Source organism: Anthonomus grandis, chromosome 7, assembly GCF_022605725.1.
Source record: "Anthonomus grandis grandis chromosome 7, icAntGran1.3, whole genome shotgun sequence".
Classification (NCBI taxonomy): Eukaryota; Metazoa; Arthropoda; class Insecta; order Coleoptera; family Curculionidae; genus Anthonomus; species Anthonomus grandis.
In genome coordinates, this window is record NC_065552.1 from 3,821,148 (window position 1) to 3,840,848 (window position 19,701).

General features: G+C 32.4%; 1 protein-coding gene and 1 long non-coding RNA gene across 2 annotated transcripts; one reads left to right on the forward strand and one right to left on the reverse strand.

Annotated features, from left to right (window-relative positions):
- The first annotated feature begins 4,866 nt into the window (after nt 1-4,866).
- Nucleotides 4,867-18,893, forward strand: LOC126738653 (zinc finger protein 330 homolog). The gene is made up of 7 exons (XM_050444080.1): nt 4,867-5,086; nt 5,143-5,293; nt 5,351-5,511; nt 5,922-5,992; nt 6,133-6,297; nt 18,484-18,702; nt 18,758-18,893. The coding sequence occupies exons 1-7, from the start codon at nt 4,947-4,949 to the stop codon at nt 18,826-18,828; spliced, it is 978 nt and encodes a 325-aa protein (XP_050300037.1). The 5' UTR covers nt 4,867-4,946; the 3' UTR covers nt 18,829-18,893.
- Nucleotides 14,392-14,865, reverse strand: LOC126738656 (uncharacterized). Its single transcript, XR_007661412.1, has 2 exons — nt 14,671-14,865; nt 14,392-14,609 (listed from the first exon to the last, which is right to left on the reverse strand). It is a non-coding gene; the product is annotated as an uncharacterized LOC126738656 (long non-coding RNA).
- Nucleotides 18,894-19,701: the final 808 nt, after the last annotated feature.

Sequence of the window (19,701 nt, forward strand, 5' to 3'; positions counted from 1 at the left end):
CTGCGCCAACGGTTCTTTTTGATAAGTTTGTCTAGTAGGTACTAACATTTAAATATGTAGATTTTTCCCATTGATATTAACATTTAATGATATTATTAGATGGTTAGTGAAGAGACCTTTCTCCTGTATCGAAATAATTTGATATTAGAATCAACGTTCATGCCTCTGTAAATAACGTAAGAGTTTACGAAAGTTACAATTTCAGGACCCGGCATTTTACGCAAATTTCAGTCAATTCAATGCCAAAAAAATGAGAAGCAAGAGTAACAATTTGGTTATTTTGCCACCTATAGAACGTAATGCCAGAATTAGAAGTTCTATGACTAAAATTGCCTCTTTTCATCATTTGTCAGAGTTCATCTTCAAGTTTAGGTTTCTCCAGTAAATGAACTGATCCTTATCAAAATAGATTATTTTATTATGCCTCCATTCTTATTCAGTAAGTTGTAAAACCACTTTTCCACCAAGACCTATATTTTTGTGAGAACTTCAAAAACGTCTGAAAGTACTTAAAGTTTGAAACCTCTCTTAATTGGTTTTATAGGGTTGTACTCTTTGATTAATTGCCTGCTCTTAAATTTTATAATTGATTCATCAACAGTACAGACTTTTTTTGTAACCCATATTATACAAAAATGGAGTTCAAGTTGTTGAGTAAAGGTCTAATTTTGTAGGGTTTATCTTTATCGTCTTTGCGTATCAGATTGGTATCATTCAAATATAAGTTGACACTGTGAAATCAGTTTCTGAACATAGTATTTGGGACAAAGTCTAACTTGGAATGTTTTTTTTCGTTTTTTTTTCTGATTCGTTTTCATCAGCACTCGATTCGCCAATTTTTAGTTTTCTTCTTTTATCTGAATTCAATTTACATACTGAACATCAGGAAAATTAGGTAAGAGAAAATGGCTTAAAATTAGATTTGCAGGGTCTAAAAGGGAGTAATGATTAGACTCTGCGGTAAGTATCTAAACATTCGTTTTCAATTATCTCTAAAAATTCATTCTCAGGAAGCCATCATCTATATTATCCCTCTGGGATTAAGTAAAACCTTTAGTTCTTCTATTTTTAATAACAGTTTTGATATACATTTAAATTTGATGTATTCACTTCCGGTACAATACAAAAAGAAGATTTTTGACGTGCAACCTTTTGCTCTTTGTGCTCAATTTATTAATAAGGCACTTCAAATTTTAGGCTTGATTATGAGATGTAGAGATTTTCAAAGCACTGACTCCATTTGGCTACTTTATTGTTCGATTTCATTGTTGGAATGTGGTTCATGTGTGTGTTGTTCACTCCCCTTCTTACAATATCCATATCCAGAATAAATAATGTCCCTGGACCTAGTTCTATCAAATTAACTATTATTAAGTTGAGGAGGTTCTCCATCTAACAAACTTTCTTATTCTGTTCAATAAAGGAAGTGAAATACATCTAAAATCAGGATGAATATTATTATATAATAAAAGAACACAATAGCTGAAGGTTCTCTTAAATAAGGCTAGTTTTTAATGAGGGGGTTTAATATTTATTTTTTAGGTCCAAATTTTGAATATCATACCCAAATCTAATTTTCTGATAAAAATAATTAGCAGATTTTTTTAAAATAATTATTGAAAATGACCAGACTATGAAGTAACCTCATTTCAGTTATATCTAACTACTTCAAAGCACATATTTTACTACTCACATCCCTATCAAATTTTCTCATTTCAAATATACTGAATTCATCTTGAAGTGAAATGAGACAACACAAGACTATCACATAAAGCTTTTCTTAGTTCTTTATTAAGGATCTGCCTCAGACTGAAAAGGAGCTTCAGATTGATAAAGGTATTTATACATTTAATATGATCATTTAACATCCATGAATAAATTTCTCAAAGGTGTCCCTAGACTGCAAGAAATTACAAATTACATTTACGTTATTTTAAGCTTAGGCAGCGTTAACTTCAATTTTAATGCCTTTGCAAGTGAGCTGACATCTTATCACTAGCTTAGACGATAATGTCAGGAGGAAATAAGAAGTAAACTTGATGAAAGGAAAGGATTCTCTTGGGAAAAAAAACTTCTTTTTTTTCTTCTCCCGATCTGCTTGTTTTTCACCCACCTCTGGAGTTCCTCAGGGCTCTAACTTGGGCCCCCTTCTCTTTAACGTTTTCGCTAATGACTTGATCTCCACCCTCAATTGCTCTCGGTTAGCATATGCTGATGACCTAAAGCTTTTCCATAGAATTGACTCTATAGCAGATTGTGGTCTACTGCAAGAGAACATCAATACTGTACACCATTGGTGCACTTTGAACCGGCTTAACCTTAATGTTTCCAAGTGTAATGTGGCCAGCTACTTTCGTATCAAAAGTCCAATTGCCTTTAATTACTTAGTTAATGGAGAGTCTCTGGCAAGGTCTACTTGTTTCAAGGATCTTGGAGTCACCTTTGACCAAAAATTTTCTTTTATCCCCCACATCGAAGATACTGTTTCTAGAGCTACTCGCATGCTAGGCTTTATTATTAGAAATTGCAAACTTTTTTTGAACACTGCCACTGCCAAAACGCTCTACTATGCATTTGTTAGATCCAGGCTGGACTACTGCTCCCTTATTTGGTCTCCCATTTACAACCAGCACATTCACCTATTAGAATCAGTCCAACAGCGATTCCTTAAATGTTTGGCATTTAAGGATGATGGAGTCTATTCTCCAAGGGATTTTGACCATAACCTGCTGCTCTCTAGATATACTGAACGATCACTCGCGAAGAGGAGAGAAATGCATTCGGTGAAATTCTTGTTTAATTTACTTAACCATAAAATTGACTGCCCATCCCTTTTGCAAAGGATTTGCTTTCATATACCACGCCCAGGATCCAGACAGTGTCCAGCTTTTAGCTTGGACACAGCCAGGTCCAACATTTTGTACCAGAGTCCTATTCACTTTATGTGTCAAAACTTTAACACTATTGCTGATTCTTGTGACATTCACCATGATGATTTGGCACTTATCTTGAATCACCTGCGTATGGTCGGTGGGGGAGGCTAGGCTAGGTTATTCAGTTTTTAGTTATTTAGTTTTTAGCTTAAATGCATTTATTTACTCTTTTTTTTGGTCTTTTGATTTAAATTAATTCTTGATTCTTATCCTAATTTAGTGTTGTTTTTTTATTATTTATTTTCTCATGTTCACTACTTCTTTTTTTTTATTATATAGCAATTCTTTTATAGTTCTTTTAGACTTTAGTTGCATGAATCTAATACAATTCATGCTTTCGTACATTTATATATTTAATTGATTTTCCTGTAACTGGGTATATGTAACCTGTTGGAAATAAAGCTTATTATTATTATTATTATTATTATTCTCCTCTCTTCAATAGAATTACTCCTTGACTCAAATCTTCCGACAAGCTTCCAAGCTCATGCCTCAATGAAAAATGCATCATGGTGACGTTAAAGAGTGAAAAATTGGAGTATTTAACAAATTTAGAAAATTGCCAGGAGTGTAAGATTGATAGGTTGAGATAATTTTGTAACATGCAATAGAGTTAGCTAATTAGTTTAATTTTTTTTTAATTGTTTTTCTCTATTTTAAATACCTCCCTGTTATGTTCAATGTGTTGTCTGAAATTATCATTCTGTCTAACAGGTCTGGATTATTCAGGACTCTGTTGTGGTTCTGAGTGGTTTTTCTGTATATATGTGAAAACTTTTTAATAACCTGTCATATTATGTGTATTAATGAAGTATTTATTTAGATTACTACAAAAGTTTCTCCTTAGTTTTTACAAGTCTTCTTTCCTTTTCTTTTTAAAGTGCCATCTGGTTTGTTGCTATTTGTTTAAACAATAGTAAACTGTTTATGCTTCTTAAAGGCCTCTTTTGTCTTGTCACTCATTCATCACAGCTGTTGCCTCGCCATATTGGTTTGCCTATGTGTCTTCTGACCCAAACTACAATTGTCTTTGGTATCAATTTCTCTTCTGCATCTTTAATATCCTCTATGAAATCCTTATAATGCTTCCAGTTGCTCCTTGTTTCCATCAGATTATGGTATAGTTTCTACTTTGCTTATTTTCTTTTATTTTACCTACTTATTTTACCATATACTCTCTGGGATGCCTTGAATCTGAATATGGATAGAGTTTGCTTTATCTGAAATTGTTAGTAATATTGATAGATGATCACGGGGTTCCTATGCGTTTATTATTTGCATTCTTTTTATACTTCTATCTTTTAATAGCATTACTGTGTCTATATTCTTGATTACTTCCATTAATTTTTTTTCACTTTGGACTCTGTTCCGCTGGTCCATATTTTACAATTTAATTTAATTGGCATAACCTAAAAATATTAATTTGACAGTCGATGACATTGAGACAGTTTGACATTTACGAGTCTTCTTCTTCCGTTCATGTCCCCCAAGTTCCCTCAGAAAACTGTTATGGTCTAAGCTGCTGTGAATATTCAAACTAATTTCTGTGTCATAGTACATTTTTTATTGGATATAAGATACTGTTACTTAACTTTTAATACTAGTACACATACTATTATAATAGTATGGTTGGCAACACTGGTTTATAAGTATGGTTCTTCAATCGTATGACAATAGACATTGACATTTTGACAGATAACGCAGCGTTGCCAGATGAAAAAATTATATAATATAACATAATTTCCCCAGATTACAGATAAAAAAAGTTTTCCGATTTCCTCACTTAATTTCTTGTGTTATTTATTAGATTAATAATAAGTACGATAATTAAAAGTACATTTAATTGTCCAAACTTCGTTTTACCACGCAGGCGCTGGTATGTATGCATGAAAAATTCTCAGATCTGGAGACATTTTTCCAGGCCTGGCAACAGTGTGCTGCTATATGACACGTTGAGGTTAGATAGAATATTTTGATTCTCGCTCCAATTTTCCACTTTCAAAAAAGAAAATCATGCCCAAAAAGAAATCGGGGCAACGAAAAAAGGCCGAAAAGCAAAAACTGAGGCAAAAAGGCATCCGAGCAGCTCGAGAAAATGTCCAGCTGGCGCAGCACCCTTGCAATTCCACCATGGAATGCGATAAATGCCACAGGTAAAGAACTTTAAATAAAACTACTTAACACTCTTTATCCCGAATAAATTTTACAGAAAACAGAAAAGCAGAGCCTTTTGTTACTTCTGCCAGAGCGTGCAAAGGCTCCCAGTGTGCGCCCAATGTGGCAAAGTAAAGTGCATGTTAAAAACGGGAGATTGTGTTGTTAAACATGCAGGAGTATTTACTACTGGCTTAAACATGGTTGTAAGTAATCAGTTACAACAATATTTAAGCTTTTATGTAATAAAATATAAAATATAGGGCGCCATATGTGATTTTTGTGAGGCATGGGTGTGTCATGGCAGAAAATGTTTGCAGAGTCATGCTTGCACTTGTCCATTACAAGATGCAGTTTGTTTAGAGTGTGAACGAGGAGTTTGGGACCATGGAGGTAGAGTATTTAAGTGCTCTTTTTGTGATGGGTAAGTCTTTGTCTATTTTTCTGTACTTAGAATGTGTGTTTGGTAGAGGATAGTGTTTTTTTTGAGAAAAGAGGCAAGTTTTTGTCAAGAATTTTTAATTGTCTTTAAAGTTAAAATTGTAAAACAATGCAACTATGATTTCATTTTATTTTAAATATGATTTATTGACTAACCATCAAACATTGAATAACCATTAAACAGTAAAATTTAAGTAAATTTGTTACACAACTAAGTTTTCTTTAATTAGGGTGTTTAGTGAGTCAATATAGATGGAGGGAAGGTATGCAACAATTCTATGTACAATCAATATTTTGAGTTATATTTTTCTTAAAATAGCACAATTATTATCAAATAAAGGCTCTCTCAATCTCATAACTCCTGCTCAGGTGATTTTTACAATTATTTTGTAGCTTTTTATGCGAGGATGACCAATTTGAACACCAAGCCTCCTGTCAAGTCTTAGAGTCAGAAAACTACAAATGTAAGTATTTTGGCACCTCATTACAATATATAGAACTCTATATATAAGACTAGAGTTGTATTCATATGTTTTCTTTGTAAATTTTTTTTTTATGGAAAAATTAAGAATTGTTCATAATCACTCGTTTTATTCTGTTTCAGGTCAGTCTTGCAACAAATTAGGCCAATATTCTTGTCTAAGATGCAAGACATGCTACTGTGAGGATCATGTTAAAAGAAAAGGCTTTAAGTATGAAAAGAATAAGCCTGTACCATGTCCAAAGTGCAGTTATGAGACTTCACAGACCAAGGATCTAAGCATGTCAAGTTAGTTCAGTTTTATTTATTATTCTTCAAATTTATCTTAGAGGACTAAGGACTGGTTGAAAATTAATTAACCCTATTACATATTTTAATTTGTCCAAATTGACCTGTATAGGGTATTTATTGCCTAAGACAAGCAACTTACTTACAATAATAAAATGAGGCAGGTGATTTATTCATCACTATATTTTGTTGAATGACATAATTTGAATAATACAGATAAGAGTACTCAAAGATGCATTTTAAGACTATTAAGTTTTCTTGAGATATAATATATGAAAGTATCTATAAATTGAAAGACTTGACTTCAAATTACAGGAGGAAACTTGAGAAACAAAAGAATACCTGAAATTATTTGGAAAATTATTTCAAATCATAAGGAAGGAAATTATTTTGAACTTTGGGATTTCTCTCTCTTTGAAAAATGAGGTTTATTAGATAAATCCTTCAAATGTCTTGAATTACATGAAAACTAAGTTCAAAGTACCAGGAAGTAACTGGAAATGAATTCACATGCCTGGAATTCATTAAAAAATTTTTATTTATTTATTTCAATATGTGGCAGAGCCAATTTATGGAAGTAATATTAGATAGTATAATAATACAAAAATAATACTAGAATTACATACAATATACACAAAGCCTCAGAAGCTGAAATCTGATCAATTAATCAATAACAAAGCTAAAAACACACAAAAATAACTATCACTATACAAGGAATAAAGTTTAAGTCTAATATTAACCATTTTTGATCTGAATGAACCTAAGCCATCATCAAAAATTATTACACATTATTAGACAGAGACTGTAAATAACTTCAAATGCCTGGAATTTAATTAAAATGACTTTAAATTCTTGACATTGAATTTAAAAAAATCATTCAAGTATCTCAGATTACATGGAAAATAATTTTAAAGTCTTCACATGCCTTGAATTGAAAAATGATTTAAAGGAAGGGAATTATTTTAATTACCGGGGATTTACTGGACAAATAATTTCAAATTATCAAGAAGAAACTAGTAATTACTTGAAATATTTGCAATTTAATAGAAAAATCATTCAAATGACTCAAATTACATGGAGTATGCAGTACCAGGAAGTAACTGAAAAGAGTTCAAATATTTCGAATAACATTGAAAATGACTTTAAGTAAATGGAAATAATTAAAAAATTATTTTAAATTATAAGGAAGAAAGATTATTTGAAATTCCAGGAATTCAGTGGAAATGTATCTAAAACTATCCAGTAGAAACTGAAAATTACTTCAAATGCTTGAAATTTAATAGACAAATTGTTCAAATGTCTCGAACTACATGAAAAATAATTTAAAATGCCTGGGATTTGATATAAATTTATTTAAAATTATCAGGAAGAAACTGTAAATGGCTTCAAATATTTAAAGTTTAATAGGACAACTTGAAATGTCTTGCCGTACTAGGAAGTGAATGAAAATGACTTCACATATTTAGAATTATAAAAAAATCGACTGTCAATGGCTGCTTAAGCACCTTGAATTATATAAATGGAGAATTATTTGAAAAATTGCATGGGAGAAAATGTGTCTTCAAAAGAATATATACTATATATATATTCTTTTATATAGTATATAAAGATATACTCAGAGATGCGCAGAAAATGTAAAGGATTGAATATTTAATGTTTTTTTTTTTTTTAATTTGGTGATCTTGTTGTTTACTATATTCTCCGGTTCGACGGTTATTTGACACAACAAGCGTCAAGTCGCGATCTTAAGAATAGTAAAAAAAGTTTATTTTTTATGTCTTCGGTGATTTTAATGTACCAGATGCTCGCTGGGGGAGTGACAATCTTGGCGCTGTGGTTGAGTGCAGTCCTAACTATCCAGATTTAACTCTAGGTCAGTTTTATGCTTATTTCAGTTTTTTTCATTTATTTATTTATTTATTTATTTCAATATACGGCAGAGCCAGTTTACAAAAACAAAATAGATAATACAAAATACTAAACAATATAGCAATATAAATACAATACTAGAATTACAAAAAAAATATATATATACCAAGATAAAACCTCTGAAAAAACAGTCATCAACAGGGCTAAAAACTTAGCACTATCCAAGGAACATAGGTTAAAGTGTAAGATTATTTATTTTTGATTTGAATGACCGTAAGCCGCCGGAAAATGGATCCAAACTATTTTCATTAAAGAAACGCAAAGTCCTAGTCAGTGGAGAAAAAAACCCATAGTTGGCCGAATGAAAGGGTAAACGAAACATAGAAGAGTTGATCCTTCTTTGACAGGTGTTAAAAGGAATTGCTTCCAAGATGGTAGGACAATGATATAAACCATTTATGATCTTATAAAACGTTAAAGCATCAGAATAATGCCGTCTGACTTCAAGATTAGGGATATTAAATTGGACACTGATAGCATTATAGTCGATGTAATAATTACGAAAAATATTAACTTCAGCTCTATAAGCAAGGGATCTTAAGAATCTTCTTTGTACAGCCTCAAGGTGTTCAATATGAGAATCATAATAAGGGGACCAAATTACAGACACATACTCAAGCAAGGAACGTACCAAAGAGTAATAAAGTAATTTGAAACAATAAGGTGAAAGATGTACACTATCAAAAAGAACACCTAAATCTTTAACTGTATCAACTGACTTGAGTTCGTTATTGTTGATTGTGTATTGATAATTAATAATTTTATTAGAACGACCAAACGAAATACATACACACTTCTTTACATTCAGTTCCAGACTATTGCTATTACACCACTCAGCAACACTATTTAAATCCAATTGAAGTAGCTCAGCATCAAGATATGACTCAATGGCTTTATACAGTTTAAAATCATCAGCAAAAGCAAGATGTTTTGAATGAACAATTACATCACTCAAATCTCTTATGAACAAGTTAAAAAAGACCGGTCCAATATGCGAACCTTGAGGCACGCCTGAAGATACTTTAATACCATTAGAAATATAATTACTTATCCTGACCAACTGTGTGCGACCAGTCAAAAAACTGTGACAAAACTCGAACAAAGTCCTACCAAGGCCCATAGCCCCAAACTTCTGAACCAGATGTTCATGACCAACCCTATCAAAGGCCTTTGAGAAGTCTGTGTACACACTATCGACCTGTACAGACCTCTCAAAAGCACCAATCAAATCATACTGGTAAGTCAACAGGTTAGTCACTGTAGATCTACCCTGACAAAAACCATGCTGATGATCACTAAGCAATCGCCTACAGTGCCACGAAAATCGCACAGAAAACAACCTGTCAAACAGTTTAGGAACTACAGACTGAATACACACACCTCTATAGTTACAAATATCAGTTCTATCCCCATTTTTATGAATTGGCATTAAAAAGCTTACCTTCCAATAATCAGGAAATTTGCCTGATGTCAAGCAAAGATTGAAAAGGTGATGCAGAGGCTTACTCAGAGTGCACACACAAGAAAAACAGATGGGATACCATCAGGGCCAAAAGAATGTTTGTTCGGAAGGCGTAAGATTTCATCAAATATGTCCAATAAAGAAAAAGAGATGCGATTTAAATCCAGACTGTAATCAAATTTATAGTCAGGAGCCTTGCGGACAGGTTGCCTGTATGTAGTTTCAAAATACCTAGCAAATAGATTTACAATATCTTGACCATTACCAGCAACCTCGGCTTCCATATGCATGCTATTGGGGTATGAATCAGACCTACATAATCTATTGATGTGTTTCCAAAATGAAGAAGGATCATGAGAAATTTCAGTATTTAATCTTTCAATATATGACCTAAAACATTCATCACGAAGAGTTTTACATTTATTCCTCAAATTTGAAAAATTAACATAATCCATGGGATTCTTACTATTTTTGAATTTTGTATGAGCAATTTTTTTTTGAATAACCAGATTCTGTAATTTTCTACTAAACCAAGTGGGAAAATTAGATGATTTAAAATGTTTAATTGGAACAAACATCTCAATAGCAAAATAGAGAGCATTGTAAAAAATATCAATGCATTTATTAATATCCTTCTGATTAAAAGCAGTATCCCAATTCATGCAAGCAAGGTAATTATTAATGGCAACAAAATCACAGTTTACAAAATCATAATAATAAACATCATACTTAAGACTAAAATTACAATTAATAGGAATACTTATTTCATAAGCAGGATGGTGGTTTGATGCCGGTGATAAATTTTCAGTAGCATATATGACTTTAACATTTGACAAACTTGAGAAAAACAGATCAAGAAAAGTACCAAACAAATTTGGCAAGCCATTCACCTGCTTAAGATTAAGATAGTTACAACAACTACATAGCACATTTGCAGATGTTATAGACTCAGCCGTCTCAACATGCAGTCCGTTCACAGTGTTCCTCCATACCGCATGTGGCAGATTAAAATCACCACAAAATAGAATATCACAACTTGTATGAATACTCACAAGATCCATGGATTTAGAGGCAAATTCCTCATAAATTGATAAAGGAGAAGCAGGAGGGATGTAGACAGCACCAAAAATGATATTCTTGTCATTGCATGATACAAGCACAAAGATGTGTTCCAGGGTTGAATCACTGGTCTGTAATAACCTGGCTTTAAAACATTTACGAACAGCAATCAAAGTGCCACCACCCCTTTGCCTCCCTGTATTTGTGTAACTTCGATCCTGACGGAAAATATTGAAGTCAGTGAACCTTAACTCCGAGTCTAGAAAATCTTCATTAAGCCAAGACTCTACCAAAATCACAACATCATATATGCAACTGTTGACAGCATTCCGCAGATCAGCTATTTAAGTTCGCAAACCACCTGCATTATGAAAGTATACATTCCTCTTTTGTTGGACCACTTTAGGAATGCCATTAAAATATTGTATGCATAAGTTCTGTTCTGTACGTGAGCGCAAAGTAAGTTCTTCATAAGCATTTTTTACTTGCTTACGTTGAATAGGTGTTTTCAAAAGATAACAATACCTAATGATAGATTGGTTTATTTGGATCTGATCTTCACTAATAAAAGTAATCTTGTGGTAACAGAAGCAATCGACTACCTATTTGATAAATCTCAAAACCACAAAGCGTACAACTTTCAATTAGATTTGTGTGGTGAATTCAAGCGAAATGTAGAGTATCTAGAATTTTATTATGATTTTAAGCTTGCAAATTATGATGGCATTAATAATTACTTGTCTGGAACTGACTGGACTACAATACTGAACACGACTGATATTAACAAAGCTGTCTCTCAGTTCTATCACATTTTAAACATGGCAATAGTCCTTTTTGTTCCTCTCAAAAGATATAAGACATCTGATTTTCCCAAGTGGTTCTTGGGTGAACTTAAATATCTAGTTACACAGAAGAAGATTGCTCACAAGAATTACATCAGTACTCCTGATCAATCTGATTATGTCACTTTTTCTAACCTCAGGGCGAGGTGCAAAACTTTAACGAATATTTGCTACCGTGATTATATTTCAAATTTAGACCAATTACTGTGTCCTGACCCTAAAAGCTTTTGGTATCACCTCAACAGTAGGAAGGCAGTAAATAAAATTCCAAATTCAATGTATTATGTTCATAATGAATTTTCTGGTTGCGAACAGATAGTGGAGGGTTTTGCCCAGTTTTTTTCAACTGTCTACAATAGTAATATAAATAAAAATAACAATTATTATATGGGTCAACAGGTGGCAGAAAATATGACAGTTCCTAATCCCCAACTGTCTGTTGGTTTGATTTTTGATAAAATTTTAAAATTAAAGGCCAAAGTTAGTTCAGGTGGGTTAGTTAGATGGGATACCAAACTATTTTTTTCAAAAATGTGTCTGTACTGTTTCTCGCCCTCTATTCTTCCTTTTTCAGAAATCACAAATTTATTTCTATTGTAAGGAGCTGTTGCTCAATCAGCAGCATGGGTTTAGTTCTGGCAGATCTACGATCACTAACTTGTTGATCTATCAGCAGGATCTGTTGGATGCCTTGGAGAGGGGATGTCAGATGGATGTGATTTATTCAGACTTCTCCAAGGCTTTTGATAGAGTCGATCACAGAATCTTGCAGGAGAAACTTAGAGTGTTTGGTTTCTCCAATCCTATAGTTGCCTGGTTCACAAGCTTCTTGTCAAGCCGGACTCAGCAGGTTAGATTGGGTAGTGCTAGATCCAGCAATATCAATGTACAGTGGCGGCCAGCAAATTAAAAACGATACAATTTTTAATATTTTATGCTAAAATCATACGGTATATTTTCTATTTGCACATAAATGTTTTTATCACTTCATGTTAAGCTTGCACATGCATAAATATTTGGATTTGAAACAGGTTTGGAATCTGATATTTTAACAATTTAGAAATACCTTGGACAGCTAAATAAAAACGATTCATCTTTTGTTTTTTTTTATCAATTTTTGTCGAATATGAATGTGTAGCATTTATTTATCATTTAGTTGGTGTCTCACTTAAGTAATACAAGGTCAATATAAAACAAACGTTATGGGTAAAAAAAGAGTTGTGACCCTGAAAAAAGACAAGTAATTTTAAATTTGATTCAAGAAGGGCATTCATACAGTAAAGTTGCAGCAATGCTAAAATGTTCCAAATTTATGGTTCATAATGCTATTAAACATTATAAAACTCACGGCACGGTTAGAAATGTACCTAGGAAGAAAAGGCCTAGAATAACAACCGCAAGAGAGGATAAAATTATGGTACGTTTAGCAAAAAAGTCGCCCCATTTAACAGCATCCGAAGCCATCAGTAAGAATAATTCGCCGCCGACTTAATGAGTTTCAACTATTTGGAAGAGTTTCCCAAAAGAAGCCACTTGTCTCAAAGAAGAATCGTAAACTCCGATTGCAGTTCGCACGCGATCATTTGAGTTGGACCCTTACCCAATGGAAAAATATACTTTGGTCGAATGAAACAAAACTTAATCGCATCGGATCGGATGGTCGTACTTACGTACGAAGACCACCTGGTGAGGAATTAAATCCAAGATTCACAAAATTAACTGTTAAACATGGAGGTGGTTCAATCATGATGTGGGGCTGCATGTCATGGTATGGAGTTGGACCAATTTATAAAATAGAAGGAATTATGGATCAGGAGAAATACAAATCTATATTAGAAAATGTGATGCTTCCATATGCAGAAAAAAAATTACCTATTACCTGGAAATTTCAACAGGATAATGACCCCAAGCATACAGCACGTTCAGTAAAAAGGTGGTTTGAACAAAACGTCGTTGATGTAATTGAATGGCCCTCGTGTAGTCCAGACCTCAACCCGATAGAGAATCTGTGGAATGATCTTAAAAGAATAATTTAGCCAAAGCAATTTAAAAACATGGACGAACTAGTGAAAGGTGTTCAAGAAGCTTGGTATTCCATCCCAATTACTCGCTGTCAAACTTTAATAGAATCTATGCAAAGAAGATGTCTAGCAATAAAAGAAGCTAAAGGATATCCTACCAAATACTGATTTTTTTTGGTGTAAAATTAAAATATTGAATTCGTTTTTAATTTGTTGTCCATTAATTTTGTAAACATTTTTTTTCCCTAGATTTTTGAATAGATTACTATTGATTTATGGTAGAATGTGTTTAATATGTCTAACCCTTAGAAATAAATATCATTCGTAAAACTGCATAAAATGGTTTTCCAAAAAAATTAAATTTTGTGTCGTTTTTAATTAGCTGGTCTGCTTTAGCCGCCACTGTATGTTCTGATGTACCTCAGGGTGGACACTGCTCACCATTGATCTTTAACATTTTCATTAATGATATAGCTACATGTTTTGAAAATAGTGCCTTTTTATTGTTTGCAGATGACCTTTTACATGAAATTTTATAGAGTAATCCAGACTCCCAAAGACCAAATTTTGTTACGGAATGACCTGAATAGGCTAAATGATTGGTGTGTCAACAATATCTTATTCTTAAATATAAAGAAATGTAATTATATTAGTTTTCACAAAAGAAGTAAAAAAGTTGTAACATCATACCACAGAATAAACGATCTCATCGAGATCATGAGATCGTTTATTCTGTGATCATACAATATAGAGGGAAGCCCTGTTCAGTATTCTGATACAATCAAGGATCTTGGCATTTATTTTGACGATCATTTAAATTTTAATATACACATAAATAATATAGTGGTTAGGTCCTCCAGGGTTCTGGGTTTTGTTCTGTGTAACTGTAGAGAGCTATCAGTCGAGACCTGTAAGAGATTGTACATGTCTTTGGTGGTTTCTTTATTGGAGTATGGCTCAATGATATGGTCCCCCTATTACATGAACAGCTGTCTGGCCCTTGAAAGGATTCAGAATAAGTTTTTAAGATTTTGTCTATTTAATTTAAACTTGGAAATACCGAACGATCATGTTTATGATGATGCACGGGAAGTGCTGGCTATGACAACATTGAGAGAAAGACGTATTCGTGGTGATTTAACCTTTGTATTTAAGCTTCTTAATGGTCTGATTGTATGCCCCGACCTTCTCGGTAGAATTAGCTTCAATGTCCCCTCAAGACTCTTGAGACGAAACCGACTATTTGCTTTGCCTTTTCACAGTATATACTACACACAGTACATACTGTGGCATAGTTATACTACACAGTATAACTATGCCACTCACTCCCCTATCGAAAGAACCTTAAATATTATCAGCCATGAGGATATTGAAGTTGTGGACATTGGCTTGTCTAGTTTTACGAATCAAATTAGAGAGATTGTGTAACAGAATCAACAGAAGAGTTCTGTTGATTTTATGTTGGTTTGCCTGTAAAAACGTATTTGTATTTTAGCTATTTTAAGTTATGGTTAGGTCTAACTATTGAACTTTGTAATATTTTTTTTTTGTAATGAGGTTAGGTTGAGTTGAGATAGACGGGATCTATTAAATAAATAAATAAATTATTGACTATATCTATCAACTGTCAAACTCCACTCCTTTAACATTAAATTGTAAAGGTGTAATTTCTGACCTTCAGAGTCTGGATTATAACCCCCAGTTTAACATTCAATTATAATTAGAACACAATATAACTATTTTGTATATTATTTTATGTACTCCAGACAACGAAAATCTCATAAATCTTTGTATTATTATTATTATTAACGAAGATGATCTAAGATATATTATGCAGGTGTATTTATGCAGTGCTTTAAATTTAAAAAGTTTAAAAAATATGAAATTAGAAATTTGCGTTAAATGCTATTTTTTTTTGTGATTCATTTTCATGAATCACACTACTACAACACACACTAATAAAATCTCTACCAAGAATTCCATCTGCTGGTATGGGAAAATTATCCTCAACTATGTGAAAATTTTGTTTTAAAGAAAAATTGTCAATAAACATTACAGTTTTAGTAGTACCTATGGAAGTTATATGTCCTTCTGTAACACCGTTTATCCTGCTAGCATTTGCTCTGTTAACTATTTGGTTTTTATCGATTTTTGTTCGCTTAATTAAAGAAATATCGGCACCAGTATCTTCGATTAATGTTATTGTTTCATTTTGTGTTATTTGGGTCTGAACGACGATAAAATTTGACGATAGGTCCATGTTAAAAATATTTATTGCTTCCCCAATGGACCTGGTTGGGGTGATAATTCGTTTCCCGAATTATCTGTCTCAAAGCTGCGCACAGAATAGTTTCCTCTGCCTCGTTGAGAATAGCCCCTGTGACCTCTATATCTGCTATGCCCATCATGATAATTATTATGGATAGGAACTTCAGGATTTCTATTAAATCCTCCTCTTTTCCATTGTCCTTGCGTCCTAGGATAATGACCTCTATAATTTGGATTTCCTCTATTGTTGAATCGATTTTGTGTAAAAAGGACTGTAGAATTTTTTGATTCAGTTTCGACGCTAACAAACTTTGTCAAGGCGTCTTGAGTTGTGTTGAATGTGCCTGCTTCCATTATCAACCTGGATCTTTCTGAGGTTGCATTCGATTTTAGGGCTTTAACTGCAATATTAGTTGTATAACCCTCTGCTACATTTACAGGTACACCTTCATTTATGTACGCTCTTTTTAAGCTTGTTGCTAAAGCTTCTATGTCAGATGCATATTTTGATGTATCGCTGGATCCTTGTTTAAGAGCTAATAATTTTGCCGAAACTAACTGCGAACTTTCACCCTTAATATTGCTTGTTAGTTTTTGAATTATAATTGGTATGGTATCATTATCGCCAATAAGGTCTCTTGCTTTACCAACTAATTTAGTTTTAATAAGAGCCACGGCATTTGCTTCGTGCCCTTCGCAATTTTCTTGGATTAAAGTTAGTGCGTCAATAAAAGATCGAAGTTTATCCGCTGAACCATCAAAATCATTGCACAAAACCCTGCTGGTGAAATTTAAAAAATCCATTTTAGTCATCGCCATTTTGCCAGTTTCAATTTTAATTTCAGTGTTTGTATTTTCTTCGTCTGAACCCTCTGAAGAGTTTTCACTGTCAATAATATCCTCCTCAATCACGTTTGGATCAATTAGTTCAGTGCACGATGTAGGTATTTTATACGAAACATTTAATACTTGATATACCCTGACTACTTTATCTCTTGAGACGGAAAAAAGTTTTTTAATAGCAAAATACTGTTCTTGATTTAAATTTTTGTAATCATGTAATACAAGTTGCACAAAGGTATTATAGTATTTAAGTAAATTATCCCTAACTTCTTTTTTAATTTCCTCTGATTTAGGTATTTTTTTTAAGACTCTTTTTGATTCGTTAGTAATTAATATTTTTAAATTTGATAACTTGATATAAAGTTCTTCCCAAGTTGATGACATAAAAATAACTAAATTTAGCCTAAATTACGGTAAAAAAAAAATCTAACATAATAGTAGTACATGAAAAATGTAAACAAAAATCCAACATAAAAATTATTATTTAGCTATATATATGTAATATGTAACTTTATAATATATTATAATATTATAACTTTCGATTACTTTATGAACTAATAAAAAAAATAGTTTTACCCCCAAAAATATTTTAAAACTGCTAAATAGCCAAAAAAATCTTATTCTAAATATACACAAATAAATAAAATTACATACCAACTATAATATAACATTTGTGTGGTCCATGTCCTGGGACGGATGTAAAATCTCCATTACATCTCCTTCCATCTTCCAATAAACAGGTGGCGTTTAATCGCTCGTCCTTAATGTCACTGTTTTCAGGTTTTACTAAAATGTTTTTCTACACCAACACATTGTTTTTTCTTTCACTAACACGGACTCACAAACACAAACCACACAAGAGCATAAGACTTCTTGACAAGTCTCTTTTCATGTTTCTGCGGTCAGCCTTCCTAATTTTTAGTAACACCAAGGTTACAACAGCCACAGTGATTATATACAACAGAATACGGATATCCATAGGGACATTTATAGCTTGTTCTTCCCCTATTAAATTGGAGTTTACAACACCTGTGTCCGTAACTTCAGCATGCTTGGTGTTAGTAGTACCCATATTGACTCACACTGTATATTACTGTACATTAGCACACTTTACAGCAACTAGCTCCCATACTTTTACCACGGTTTTACTATAAACATTTTTCTTTTTGTACTATATACATATAGAACAATTACTACTCTTACTGAAAAATGCACTAAAAAGTGGTGTTTGGCACTGGCAGGGTCGCCATGTGAAGGTTCGATTTAGGAATTATAAATAAGAATGCCAAATGCGCTTACACCATTGTATATTACTCTCTTCAATGATATCTGGTATATTAGTAGTTATTTTAAAAACAGTGTTCTACATAATTGTCGTGCATACGTATGCAATAGTATTGCATAAATATTTAACAATAATAATAATTCATTGTATAACAAATTAATATAAGGTATGATACTTGAAAATAAATAACATATATCACTATTATATTATTGTACCACATTTAATTTTAGATGTGATTTACTCCTTAATAGTCGAATCTTCAAAAGAATTAATTTTATGCAAAATACCTAAATTAGACTAAAGAAAACTTACTCATAATTGATTATTATAACAATTATAACTTTTACTGTGTGCGAAAATTTTACCCTTCTAACTATGCCGATTGACTTACAACTCGATGAAGTTTTTTTATACCTATATCCAAACAAAAAATTAAGCAAGCTTACTATTTTCTTTTTTTTTTTTTAATTTTTATAGCAAGGAGCCATAAGTATGGCAGACAAGGCCAGGCAACTTATGACGACGATGACGACTATGACGCAGCAGGCGATGACAGCTATGGCAACGGAGCTGGTTTTAGCTATGGAGGGTATGGTGCTGCTGGTGGGTATGGGGGAGGAGACTCCTCGGAAGAAGAAGATGACGAGGACGATGATGATGATGAGGAGGAGGAGGACGATTCTGAAGATGAAGAATGTTAGTCATATTTTTTTTTATTAAAGTGAGTTTAATCGGATTTCTTTGATTTTAGCTGGCAGTGAGAGTGACGGTAGTGAGGAGGCGGAGCCTGAAAAGAAAAATGATGATGGCAAGAAGAAATGAAATTGCGCAAGATAGTTTTTATATTATTTAATCAATCTATGTAATATAATAGATCATACCAAATATAGACTGTTTTATTTAAGTTAAGGATTTAATCTTTTGTGACTAGAAAGAAGTTGGTTTGTAAATGATTTAATTTATGAACTTGGGAATTAAACCAACTCAAAATTATTTAGAATTAAAATTTAGACAAACTTTGGGTATAACCACCAGATTATGTTTAGAAATTTTCTACTGCTGTTGTTACATATTAAGAGTCAATATGATTGACTACATGTTGCTATTGAATTGACATACATCAGATATTTTACAAATTCTGGAATAAAAACGTCCTGACAAACACAAAAAATTTACAATAGTAATAACGAAAATTGCGAAGTAAACGAACTCATATGTTCAACAAATACGTTCTAAAATTGACAGTGTAAACCAACTGATTAATGTAGGGAGTATAGCGTATTAAAAAATTATATTTTAGGGTTTTGCTACGTGGCAACATACAAATATTTTTCATTCATATTTATTTAATTGTAGAAATATTTTAGGACCGAAAATTAGAGAAATATTTATTTTAACCTGCAAATTATATTAAAAAAAAATCTTTCGCTGTTGCTACATATTGCAACACACCATGTCTTGCGTTATGTTGTTCCTCAATTAATATACGTCAAATACTTTCAAAAAACTCATGAAAATTAAACGTTTACATCGCAAGCATCAAAAGATTTGTTAAACTTAAAAAATAGATGTCAAATTTTAAAAAGGTGTACACCATGTATACTGTTACTAGATTCTCAGACTGAACGTAAAACCGATATTTAACATTAAATCACAACAAATTACTGTTAAATGGCCATTAATTAATTTATTTAA